At 47.6% G+C, this 12,727-nt stretch overlaps 1 protein-coding gene across 4 annotated transcripts; it reads left to right on the plus strand.

Moving 5' to 3' along the window:
- The first annotated feature begins 166 nt into the window (after positions 1–166).
- Positions 167–12,485, plus strand: LOC117421972 (atlastin-1). 4 transcript variants are annotated; one of them, XM_034928252.2, is made up of 14 exons: positions 168–527; positions 4,556–4,809; positions 5,021–5,155; positions 5,451–5,555; positions 6,220–6,270; positions 6,405–6,461; positions 6,892–6,984; positions 7,532–7,670; positions 7,782–7,909; positions 8,043–8,099; positions 8,567–8,638; positions 8,767–9,198; positions 9,389–9,403; positions 9,976–12,485. In XM_034928252.2, exons 1-14 carry the CDS (start codon positions 494–496, stop codon positions 10,084–10,086), a joined length of 1,683 nt encoding a protein of 560 aa, XP_034784143.2. In that variant the 5' UTR covers positions 168–493; the 3' UTR covers positions 10,087–12,485. The 4 variants fall into 4 exon arrangements, with proteins under 4 accessions (XP_034784145.2, XP_034784143.2, XP_034784144.2 ...); XM_034928251.2 differs by having other exon boundaries at positions 169–527; positions 4,553–4,809; XM_034928254.2 differs by lacking the exon at positions 9,389–9,403 and having other exon boundaries at positions 167–527.
- The last annotated feature ends 242 nt before the right edge of the window (positions 12,486–12,727 follow it).

The following is a 12,727-nucleotide window of genomic DNA, read 5'->3' on the forward strand; positions in this document are numbered from 1 at the left end:
ATTAAAAAAAATTACAGTAGAAAGAAAACGTGATAAAAATGTTTAAAAAATCTCCCGGTTCAATTGCTATTCTTATACGACGTCAACGCGTTAACGTGCTGTTTAAACTCAGATTTACAGTTTGGTGTTTTTAAAATAATTTTAAAGGAACGTGTTGTTGAAATTGAAATAATATGCGTGTTAAATAAGTCTTTATACAGCTTTAAGAAGAACGAAAGGACTGTAACCGTCTGCGGTGAGCGTGGTAAACAAAACAAAACGGCTGCTGCCGAGGTTTTCCGAAGAGTTTCGCTCTTCAGTGCTCCCTCTGGCGGTCCCATTGCGGTATTGCATCTCCGTGCTGAGAGTGAGGCTCCGGCAAGCATCCTCCCAATATCCGAGAGCATCTTCATGCAGCGAGGCAGCGAGCAGGGAGCCTCCCTCATCTCCATGCACGCAGACGGCTCTGATACTCATCACAAACAACACAGGGAGGGACAGGACACTCTATACCATGGCCAGAAACCGCAAAGAAAGAAACAGCTGGGGTAGGTCGCGTTTTATTATGTGTATACATATATTAGTGTGTGGTGGGGTAATGCATGGGACATTTAGAAACGGAGAGCGAAATCTGTGATACAAACAACACTGGAGGTATAGTGATATAGTGATATACTGGTGCCTGCGTGGTTCCGTCTCTCAATAGTGCAGCTGGTGTCTTCATTGAACATTAATAATGGAGGGTATGCTCGGTGTTTCTGCAAGAATACAGTGTTCTTTGTGCACGTCGACTCCAGCGCCAGCACCTCCCTGCGCAGATGTATGATCTATCTATCTATCTATCTATAATCTCTATGGTTTAAAATGCAGTGTCTTCCCCAACGTGCCCCTTAGCCTGCTGCTGTGATGGCAGCCCTGCTTGATTAGGCCAGTGTCTGGTTTCTGTATGATCAGGATCACATTCTAGATTCAAATGTCTTTCCATAGACAGGCAGATGGTTTGGAGGATGCACACATTGCCTTCGTGATTATAAAATGTAACACTTCAGTGTATACAGCCAGCAGCTGAGGGGATTAAAGGGAGCCTCTCTGTGTCTCTCTCTCTCTGCACCAGTTTGTTGTCATACTGTGGGATTGCAATCTGCAATTAAAATACACGTCATCCACCCACATTCTGAGCTCCTTTAATGTGTATATATATATATATATATATATATATATCTATATATCTATATATATATATATATATATATATATATATATATATATATAATACTGATTTAATAATGGATAGGCGTTTCAGTGCTGGGCAGTTTGCCTTTCATTTAAAATCTGTTGCTGTATTGATGTGTTGCCATATATAAATATATACAAACAATCACAATTCTAGAACAGTCGAACAGCTTTAATATTCTGTGAGATAGTTAAGACAGCTTCCTGGAATAGGAACTGTGGTTTATTGAAAGTATTGTATAAAACCGTGTGTGAGTGTCTGTCTGTGAGTGCGTGTCAGTGTGCGTGCTTGCATGTGAGTACGTGTGTCTGTGTGTGTGTGCGTGCATGTGAGTACGTGTGTGTGTGCGTGCAGGCCGCGCTGCCCCTGTCATTCTTCCTGGATCTGCTCAGGTCTTCTCGTTCTGGTTGTCAGCTGGTCATGCTGGTTGGAGAGCTGCTTGTGCTGCTTCAGAAGAACGTTTAAAAACCAGTTCAATTGGACTGTAGCAGCACAAGTCAGTTGCTGGTTGTTTCCACTGTGTAATTTCTGTAAACCTGTGATGTTGAGGTTTTAAATCCCAGCTGAGTGGTGTAATGCACCCCTTTGTGTTGAAATTGCTGTTCGTTGCTGCTCCCCAGCTCACCAGGCTGGCTCTGGAGTCTCGCTGTCTCCTTTAGTTGGTTTCAGCTCATGACACTGATAAATGCAGCTGGGTTCATTGCTGTGATCATTTCAACAGCTCAGTTGCTGGCCTGGTAAAAGAGACAGGGAGGGTGGCCCCTGGCCAAGCAGGCCGTTCCACGCCAAGGACGGGCTTATTGTGGGCAAGCAAGGCTTCACTGCGTCACCTACGGCTTTCGGTGCACAGAATCAACCCTGAGGAGTCTTTTCAGAAGCAGTTTTTGCTGGAATGTTAAATAAGCATGTGGAAACAATGATCTAAGCAGGAGGAAATGTAGTTATTTTACAGCAGGGGTGTCCAGTCAGGGTCCTGGAGGGCCGTCCCACGCCAGGTTTAACAGATGAAATGCTGTCATTAACTACATCAGGGTCCCGATGGAGGTTTAATTGGTTCAAAGACCAGGACTGGAAGGGCCCGCTTGAGCCAGCCCTGACTTGCAGAATGCTCCTGACAGAATCCTTCTCATCTGTTCTTGGGACTCTTTCAGAATCACGAGTTGACTTTCTCTAGCAGTTTGGCTCGGTGCTTTGGCTCTGTACTCCACATGCAAGACATTTCTTGAATTTTTGTAGTGTTTTCTCATCCCGTAGCCATCCTACGTACCACTGCTTGAAAACCACTGGCTTTAAGAGATCTCTGTATGGAGTCTCCAGGCTCCTTCCCTAAAGGTTACAGAATGTCTTTGTTAAAGATGTAGAGCCCCAAAAAAGTGTTTAACCTTATCAGGCTGGATTCCCAAACCTTCAACTCATGAGTCTTGTTATTATGACTTAGTTTGAAATTCATCCATAACTTTAAAAACACACAGAATTATATCAGCTGTTACAGGGCAGGAGCACAACAGACCTGGCTTTCTGTCCAGGTGACACGTCACGTGACCACCTAAGTTTCACATCCTAGAGGATTGTCTCATTGTCCTTTTCGGTCAGTCAGTTTAAAAACTGTATGTGGGCACTGACCCTGGCATTCTTCATTAACTTGCCCCATCAAGTCGCAGTGATAATGACTTCTGAAGACGTGGATCACCTGACTGGTTTGCTCAGTTGCTGCAGGGCACTCAGGCAGTAGAGGTTGTGTTGTGGGCTGCAGTGAAGTGGAATCTGAACCAGCCACTGGGCGAGTTAGTCCACCGCCCTCCTCCTCCTCTCCTCCCCCTCTCCTCTCCTCTCCTCTCCTCCTTTCCTCCCTCCCCCCTACCTCCCCCCCCCACCTCCTCTACCTCTCCCTCTCCTCTCCCCTCCCCTCCCCATGATTGGAAATGTTTCTGATGTAGTGTATCCTTGGAGAATGAAACTGCCCCAGGTTATTCACCAGGCACTGTTAAGCAGTAACACAAAGCCACTTTGTGGCTTGGAACTTGGGTTTCAGGGGACTAGGTTTAGGGCCACTGCGTGGCACACCAGGGGAGTCTTGGGGTTTGATACAGCGAAGTTGCCTCAAACCAGGTCTCCTGGAAGGAGGTGGCTTCGTGTTCCCTCAGCTTTAGGGTTAAACATCCTGGAATGCATGTAGACTCTAAATGGACACCATTACAGGCTGAAGCATGCCATTGAGCAGCCTATTGATTTCAGGCTAACTGATAATTCGACACGGAGCCCCGAAGCACACTCACGTGCTATCTTACGAAACTGGAACGTTTGGATAAAAATGAAAAATTACTTTCCCAACCACGGCGATAAAAGTCCTCCCTGGAGAGTCTCTTCCTGGAAATGTGTTTTAATGTTTGATTTGCTGGTCCTCCTCTCTGCTGTTCCACTTCACAGCATCCTCCCTGTGTGTTTAGAATTCATGTGCTGCCTTGTCAGTGGCTCTCTCAGTCTCAACCATGGACTGGCCTTGTTTGGGAAGCGTTGACTCATGAAATTGCGAAAGAGTCCTGTTTTATAAACCAAACCAGCGAGACACTAGATATACAAATCCAGTGCTGAGTGACTCATAAAGCACAGCGTCTCCAGCCAAGTCAAGTCACCCAGGCTGTTTCCACAGTCTGTTCAATTGAGATAGGAAACCAAACACTGAGGCCAAACTGCAGGGCTGGCATCACAAGGGCTAACACATGCTAAAATACATTAAAAACATAGTATTATTAGTGTTATTAGGGTTATTAGTATCATTAGTGTTATTATTAGTGTTGTTGTTTTTGTGGTACTACCACTGATACTAATAATAGTAATTCTTGATCCGTTTATTGTAATGCTGGAACAAATATTCAAAATCCTGAACAGAGACTGCTTGAAATGACCATGTTTCTATTCGTTCATGTAAAATAATTGATAAATGACTATCAAACAGATGTCACGCAAAGAAAAACCATCAATAAATGAAATTGTAAATAAATCAGACACTACCGGTTCATTTTACTCCAGGATTTTTGTTTTAACTAATATTATGCAAATGTAACTTTTTTTTTTTTTTTTTTTTCCAGCTAATTTAGACTTAAAGAATATTTTCTTAGATTTTTCGGCCCCTATCCTGTGGCTTTTCAACAGGGTTCATCAGTAACTAAGAAACCCTCAGTAGTGCTCATGTTCGAACTGTAATCAATTGAATGACAGACGTTCCGACTAGCAGTCTTTCTCAATGTCTTCAATCAGAAGCAGTTTGTCTTTGAATTGATGTGGTATCCTCAGTAACCGGGTGTCTGTGTGTGTCTGTGTCTGTGTGTCCCTCTCCAGCAGGCAGCTTCACGGAGAAGGGTGGGGCCTATGACTGGAGCTCGGAGGAGGAGGAGCCTGTGGCGAGGGCGGAGCCGGTGCAGGTGCTGGTGGTCAAGGATGACCACTCCTTCGAGCTGGACGAGGCGGCGCTGAGCCGCATCCTGCTGTCCGAGGCCGTGCGGGACAGGGAGGTGGTGGCCATCTCTGTGGCTGGAGCGTTCCGCAAGGGCAAGTCCTTCCTCATGGACTTCATGCTGCGTTACATGTACAACCTGGTAAGCGCCGCATGGTCTGACCCGAGACTGCTTGAACCCGAGACTGCTTGAGCCCGAGACTGCTTTTGCCTGACTTGTGTTTGCTGTGTGCTCTGCATTCAGGCTGTACAGTATGTGTGCCACTTCCGCAGGAGCGCATGTTGCGTGTCTGTGTGTGTGTGTGTGTGGATGCTGTGCTGGCAGGGGGGCCCTGACTCTGCTCTGTGTCCAGGGCTCTGAGGAGTGGCTGGGCGTGCCTGATGAGCCCCTCACTGGCTTCTCGTGGAGAGGGGGGTCCGAGCGAGAGACCACCGGCATCCAGATCTGGAACGAGGTCTTCCTGGTGGACAAGCCCGACGGCAGGAAGGTGAGAGTGGGGGCGCTGCGGACCCTGGTACTGGGGGGCAGGGACTGTTCCAAGCAGGTGCAGGGCAGTGGACCCCATCTGACATAATTAATGAAGGAAAAGCTCTATGTAATAAAAGCATCGCCACAGTACAGGGTTACTACGAGGATAACAATGCAGTCATGCTGAGGACAGCATCTTTAATTAAATGTCTTTGGATAAAAGCATCTGCTAAATGACTAATTCATTATAATAATAATCTGTGGAACCTCAAGGCTCATTGTGAAGTTGTGTCCTTCCCCTGTCTCTCCTCCAGGTGGCGGTGTTGCTGATGGACACACAGGGCACCTTTGACAGCCAGTCGACTCTGCGAGACTCGGCCACTGTGTTCGCTCTCAGCACCATGATCAGTTCCATGCAGGTACAGAGCCCAGCGCAGCCTCCAGCACCCCCCCACACACACACGTGCACAGAGAAGAACCCCTCCAGCACCCTCCGCCCACACACGCACAAGAACCCCTCCAGCACCCTCCCCACACACACACACAGAAGAACCCATCCAGCACCCTCCCCACACACACACACAGAAGAACCCATCCAGCACCCTCCCCACACACACACACAGAACCCGTCCAGCCCCCTCCCCACACACACACACAGAAGAACCCATCCAGCACCCTCCCCACACACACACACAGAACCCGTCCAGCCCCCTCCCCACACACACCACAGAAGAACCCATCCAGCACCCTCCCCACACACACACACAGAACCCGTCCAGCCCCCTCCCCACACACACACACACAGAAGAACCCATCCAGCACCCTCCCCACACACACACACAGAACCCGTCCAGCCCCCTCCCCACACACACACGCACAGAGAAGAACTCCTCCAGCACCCTCCACACACATACATACACACACACACACACACAAGGTGCACCAAGGTGAGAGATCATCACAACAGAGCAGAGCGCTGTGCACCAAGGTGAGAGATCATCACAACAGAGCAGAGCGCTGTGCACCAAGGTTAGGACCAGGCTCTGTAAACAGTAAGAGTGATTGCTGTCTTTCATTATCCAGGTTTACAACATATCCCAAAACGTGCAAGAGGACGATCTGCAGCACTTGCAGGTATTAAATACAATACAATACAAACTCATTCTTATAAGTTGCTTCAGCATGTATATGTGTATTCATTTACCAGTATGTATCTGTAATGAATTGGTGCACCTCAACCCTGTTTCATTGCTCGCTGTCTCTCCCAGCTCTTCACAGAGTACGGCCGGCTGGCCATGGAAGAGACGTTTCTGAAGCCTTTCCAGGTAAGGAGTCTGAAAACTGACGTTCCTCAGCGGTCTGCGTGTGTCAGTGTGTTAGTGTGTGCTTCTCAAATGACACTTTTTATGAAAACAGTGTACTGCTCCTTTTTAAATAAATAAATAGAAGTAAATTATTATTATTATTTATTTATCTGGTGCCACCTGCTGGACACAGATATGACAGTCTCCTTCTGGCCACTCAGTTGAAGCTGGTGTGTTTCAGATTGAGAGATGCTGGCTTTGAGTTCTCATGTTTGCACATTAGTGCTGGGCGAACTGATTGAGAATTGTTTTGATTGAGCTCTCCACAGAAATGAGTTGCTGACTGATGCCCCTCATCTGTGCAGAGCTTGATCCAACTAATCGAATGACTGGTCCGTGCAGCTCTAGTCTCGAGTCAGTTCTCTGAGCCCCTGTGTTTCTCTTTGTGCAGTCCATGATCTTCCTGGTGCGGGACTGGAGCTTCCCCTACGAGTTCCCCTACGGGCAGGACGGAGGCATGAGATTCCTGGAGAAGAGACTCAAGGTCAGTCGCTCATGTATATTTACATGGGCAAACACAATCGCAGTTTACTTGTCCATGATATGCCAGCAAACAAGACCACATGTCTCCGTGTTTTCATTAACTGCGTACGCCTCACTGTGGAGTTCTGTCACAGACGAGAGAGATCTACTGGACCGCCGCGGTTCAGTCTAGTTCTCTTCAGAGGGAAGGACCTTTGTGTGTCATGTGACATGTAGGACATGCCCCCATGGGAGGGACGAGGGTGTGTTCGATTTATGTTCCCTCAAACTTAATATAACCAACTCCGAGACAACATTGACTTTATCTCTGGTCCATCTAGGGGCTTTAAAACGGCAAGCCGAGGAGTTTAAAAAAATTCCAAAATCTGAGAAAACGTATCCAATCACAGCAGTGCCTCAGGTGAAACCACCCCCTCGCCACTCCAGAGGTCCTCTGATGGGAAGGAGCCTCTCCCGTTCCTTCACGGTGCAGTGAATGCTTGCAGGGCAGTGTCTCCTCCACCCTGCCCACTGCGCTGTGGCTCACGAGCCCCTTCTCTGTGTCACAGATCTCTGAGAACCAGCACGAGGAGCTGCAGAACGTGCGCAAACACATCCACTCCTGCTTCACCAACATCTCCTGCTTCCTCCTGCCGCACCCGGGGCTCAAGGTGGCCACCAACCCGAACTTCGACGGCCGGCTCAAAGGTACGTCTGTCCCAGGAGCTGCTGGTCCAACCGGCTCAAAGGGACGTCTGTCCCTCATTGATTGTTTTACGCACCTAGATGCATTGTGTATCCTCTCTCTCTCTCTCTCAGAGATCGACGGGGAGTTCATCAGAAACCTGAAGGTGCTGGTGCCCTGGCTGCTCAGTCCTCAGAACCTCGACGTCAAAGAGATCAACGGAAACAACATCACCTGCCGCGGCCTCGTCGAGTATTTCAAGGTACCAGACCAAGGATTCGTTTGAGAAGAGTCTGAATGCCTTTGAGAGCTATTTGAAGACTGTCTCGCCCCCCCCCCCCCAGCTGTGTTCTGCAGTCACGGTGTCACCGTTTCTTCTCCTCTGCTTGTTTCAGGCCTACATAAAGATCTACCAAGGAGAGGAGCTCCCTCACCCCAAGTCAATGCTGCAGGTACGTACGGTCTATACAGCAGTGCAGAACCAAGCTGTGACAAGCATGCTTCAGTTACTTTAGCAGGAAAGTGTCATTCTTGACAGATCTGCACAGTTATAGTAAAAAGTGATACTGGGCCCTATTTCAGAGAGGAGACTCCTATTGCATGGCGGTGTAACCCATTCCAGGTTTTACTACGAGCTTGATTAGCCCCAGTGTATAGGTAACAAGCTCATGTGTGTGTCTTATTAAAACTCATAGTAAAAACCAGGAATGGATCACACTGCTATGCAGTGGGAGCTTTATTCCCATTCCTGTGTTCACACTTATTAATATATATAGATATACATTTTGAAAAGAGCGAGGGCCAGGTGTTTCTAACCCTGCTAGGCCTTGTAGACTTCCCTCCTGAGAGGCAGCAGCGTGGAATCTAGAGTGTCCGCTGGGTCCCGGGTCTCACTGTGTCTCCTCTGTGCGTGTCCCAGGCTACAGCGGAGGCAAACAATCTGGCAGCAGTAGCGGCAGCAAAGGACCTGTACAACAAGAAGATGGAGGAGGTGAGCGCGCTGCCACGCAGACCTCAAACACTCCCCCTCTAGGGGGAGCCAGTGTGGTAGGTGACTGCTGACCTGTTTTGTTCTGCATGTTCCTTGCCTGACTCGCTGTGTTACTGCGCCCCCTGCAGGTGTGCGGGGGGGACCGTCCCTTCCTGGCGCCCGCCGCCCTGCAGGCGCGGCACGGGGAGCTGCGCGAGGAGGCCCTGCGGCTCTTCCGCGGGGTGAAGAAGATGGGCGGGGAGGAGTTCAGCCGCCGCTACCTGCAGCAGCTGGAGGGCGAGATTGACGAGGTGTTCCTGCAGTACATCAAGCACAACGACTCCAAGAACATCTTCCACGCGGCCCGCACGCCCGCCACACTCTTCGTGGTCATCTTCATCATGTACGTGGTGGCCGGTGTCACTGGCTTCGTGGGCGTGGACGTCATCGCCAGCCTCTGCAACATGATCCTGGGGCTGACACTCATCACGCTCTGCACCTGGGCTTACATCCGCTACTCGGGGGAGTACAGGGAGCTGGGGGCCGTCATCGACCAGGTGGCAGGGGCGCTGTGGGACCAGGTGAGGGGGGGGGGGGCACCGGTCTTAGTGTCAGTGTTTCTAAGGGCTCTGTGAGACTAGATGAGGGGGTACTGTGGAACTGGGTTAGGGGGCATGTCTAACAGTGTGTGAAGTATTCTGTGTTGCCGTATCTCAGTGTAGTCCTTTTACAATGATGTTTCCTTCTCCGTTTCTTCCCTGCTTTCTTTAGGGAAGCACTAACGAGGTAAGGAAGGGAAGGGGGGTGTATGTTGTGGCACACTTCTGCTTTTACATTCAAATCAGCAGCAAGCAGAGCGATTTCACTCATTTTGTAAAGATCGTCAGTGTCCTCTCCATTAGTTGACTTCTGGGAGATCTTTGGCATTGAACCTGATGCATTTTTAAACTCAAATATGTTGCAGTTAGCCACCTTGCACAGCAATTTAATCCATTTCAGGTTTTCCAGTGTTGCATGCAACTAAAGATTCTGCATGGCGTGTGTGAAACTGAAGCTTACAGTGAAACACAGAATGGTTTAAACAGCAAAGCAGAGTTTCCAACCTGGAACCAGATAGAAAAAATGCCAGCACAGATAAGACTGGTGGCATGGGGAGTGTCAGCCACACACTGGTCATGAGGAAGCCTGTATCTTCCAACAGGACTCTCAGTGGCAAGAAGGGCAGATCTCCTATGTGGGGTGGGGGGAACGAAAGGAGCTAGCTCACTGAGGGAAGGGTCCCTTCTCAACATGTATGCATGCATTATGATTCTTATGATGCATCACTTCACGCTGATGCAATGTGTGTTCCTCCGCAGGCTCTATACAAGCTGTACAACGCTGCAGCCGGGCACCGGCACCTGTACCACCACGCCTTCCCCACCCCTGAGCCCGAGCCGCATGCACATCCCGACAGAAAGCAGAACTGACTGTCCAAATCACCGCAACCCTGCGGGACTCCCCGGGTGCATGAGAGGCACAAAAGCATAGAGTTGTTATTTTTGGTCACTGTACTATAATTTACTTGATTGGATCTGTGCGAGATACATACTTACTGTATATAGCTAATGGGGAACAATGTGCGATTCATACACTGTATATCGCTAGTCTTAATCCACAGGTGCAGAGTCCAGGTATCAAAACCACTTTATCAGGCACCATGCTGTTCTTGATTGATTTATTGACTCATTAAATGTTCAAAGAAACTGCAGTTGCATTGTTAACATTTCCTTTTAATTAGCAGTTTAGATACCACATGACCATTTTAAAGGGGAGTAATTATCCAGTTCTGTACCTCCCCAGTTACACTAATTAATATCCAAATTAAATTAACTGTCACCTAGTACAGTGCGCTGGCTGGGCTGCAAAATTCCCCAAACCTGAAGAAACATCTGCCAAATTTTTTTGAAATGAAAACTTTTAAATGCTCGTGTCTCTCAGCTCCCATTTTCATTCGATATTCTTGCTCCGAGCCCGTGAGCTGCAGTGGTTCTTCTTGCATGGTTTGTACTTGTGTTTGCTCTCAACCCCCACGTCTCCAACCCATCTAGCATACCTGGATGAAAGAAGAGCACGTTTGAATGTGTCCCAGCACAGCTCGACGCAGCGGAGCACAGGAGGTAGCGAGTGTGCCGACACAGAACCACTGCAGATCGCAGAGGGAAGGGAGTTTGTGTAAGAAACATGGCAAGACACACCCACAGAAGTGCAGTGTTTCACTGAGGAATACATGCAGTGTATTTAAATCACGCATTCAGAAGCGAAAGGGCTTGTGAGCCGCTCGCAGTAACATAATAAGCGTACAGGCTTGGTAGCCATGTGCTTTGTACCAGATATGGAAAATGGAGAGCACATTAAAAAACGGAAATCGCAAAATTGCACAACATAGTGGGGCTAGACAGGAGCCGAGCCACACGTGGCAACAGTACACCCTGTGGTAGTTCCATTAATAGTGGAATAACTTCCGTAGTAAATATTTCATTTCAGGACATCACTTGTAGGCAAAATTATAGACCCTTTTCCATTTTGTTTAGACCAGCGAGATGGAAACCGAGCATGTTTAGGAAACACACTTAAAGCTCAAGAACCTTAAAAAAAAATGTTTCTTCAGATTTGATCCCATGGTAATTCCACCAATATAAAAAAAGATATATATTTTGTAGGGGAGCCTAAGATTGCCTGGAATAAGATGTCTCCCCGCGAGCTGCTATTGCTATTCAGAGCAAACCTGTATTCCACGGCAGCGCGGGGGGCCCGAATTTTTATTGCTTAATCTGGGCTCACAGAAGCAGCAGCAACACGTCTAGATCATTGCAATGCAGCATCCTTTGTACTGACTGGCAGGCTGATGCTGTTGGATTACAGCTCAGACTCTGATAGTATCAGTGGAAGGTTAACAAAGAACTAGAACTGTTTCTGTCTTGGAAAAGGTTTAGTGGAACACAATGATCTGAGCAGCCCTTTCACAGCACTGGTGATCAAAGGCCATGGAACACAAGGCAACACTTTTCACAAGTGACATTTTGACCCTTTTTAATTTTCTTAACTTTTTCCAAATGCTTAGCTTGTGTTGCTTGCTCTTTTCACATGATGAACATTTTTTTTTTTTGCTATAAATTGGATTAAAAAGTTGCTTAGTGTTACATGACCTTTACACAAACTCCTACAGTGATACTCCCCTTAATTTACACTACGCTTCGAATCATACCACCTTCTGAAACCCAGACGGACTGGCACCTCTCTCTGGCTGGCTGTCAGTCCGTAAACAAGCACACATAAACCGAGCACAGGTCCGCCTTAATCGCTTCTACTTGTAAAACAGTCGCTTGTGATTTGTAGAAAGCTAGAAGTGTCTTGATTTGGTTGAATAATTCCGTTTGTAGAATGTCCTGCACTGCATTCCAGGAGAACCATCGCTGCTGCTGCCGCCGCCACTTCTCCGCACTGCTGAAAAACTCTGTGACTGTCTGCTGCCAAGCAACATTAACAAGGCAATTACACTGGCTGGCTCGACACCACGTAGCAAACACCTGTTTATCAGAACCGGAGAGATCAGAGCCCACGAGAGACGAGGCAGGTCGGGTCAGGTGGCCCCAACAGGGTCTTACCAAAGACGCTTCTTGTATCGGAACACTATCAAACATTAATCTGTCGCTATTTAAAAGAAGAAAAAAAAATTAAAACAAACTTCAAGGACAGCAACATGCTTTTCAGTATGCGTCGACTTGTCTTCCATGCTGTGTAATCTCTTCATTCTCATGAAGCACTGACTATTGTTGATCTTGTTTTATAATAAATGGAGAAACAAAAACACGTTGGCGTGATTCAAGTGGGTGTTCCGTCTCTCGTATTTATTTTCCTATATGCATATATACTTGAATCAGCTGCTGCAGCAAACATGTATTTAATCTGTAACTATTAAAACAGTAAATAGTGCTGAATGTAGAAATACTAAAAAACTTAAAAAGGTCTTCAAGACACTGAAAAAGTCCAATTATTGGGAATCTAAATACCTCTGGCATTTCCTATCTGTGTAATCCACTGTAATTCCAGATACCCACCTCCTGTCCC

The sequence above is a fragment of the Acipenser ruthenus genome, chromosome 18 (genome assembly GCF_902713425.1).
Source record: "Acipenser ruthenus chromosome 18, fAciRut3.2 maternal haplotype, whole genome shotgun sequence".
Classification (NCBI taxonomy): domain Eukaryota; kingdom Metazoa; phylum Chordata; class Actinopteri; order Acipenseriformes; family Acipenseridae; genus Acipenser; species Acipenser ruthenus.

Coding starts and splice junctions, on each gene's coding strand:
- LOC117421972 (XM_034928251.2), top strand. CDS start 494: ATGGCCAGAAACCGCAAAGAAAGAAACAGCTGGG. Junction 5,556..6,219: donor CCATGATCAGTTCCATGCAG/GTACAGAGCCCA, acceptor TTCATTATCCAG/GTTTACAACATATCCCAAAA. Junction 6,271..6,404: donor ACGATCTGCAGCACTTGCAG/GTATTAAATACA, acceptor TGTCTCTCCCAG/CTCTTCACAGAGTACGGCCG.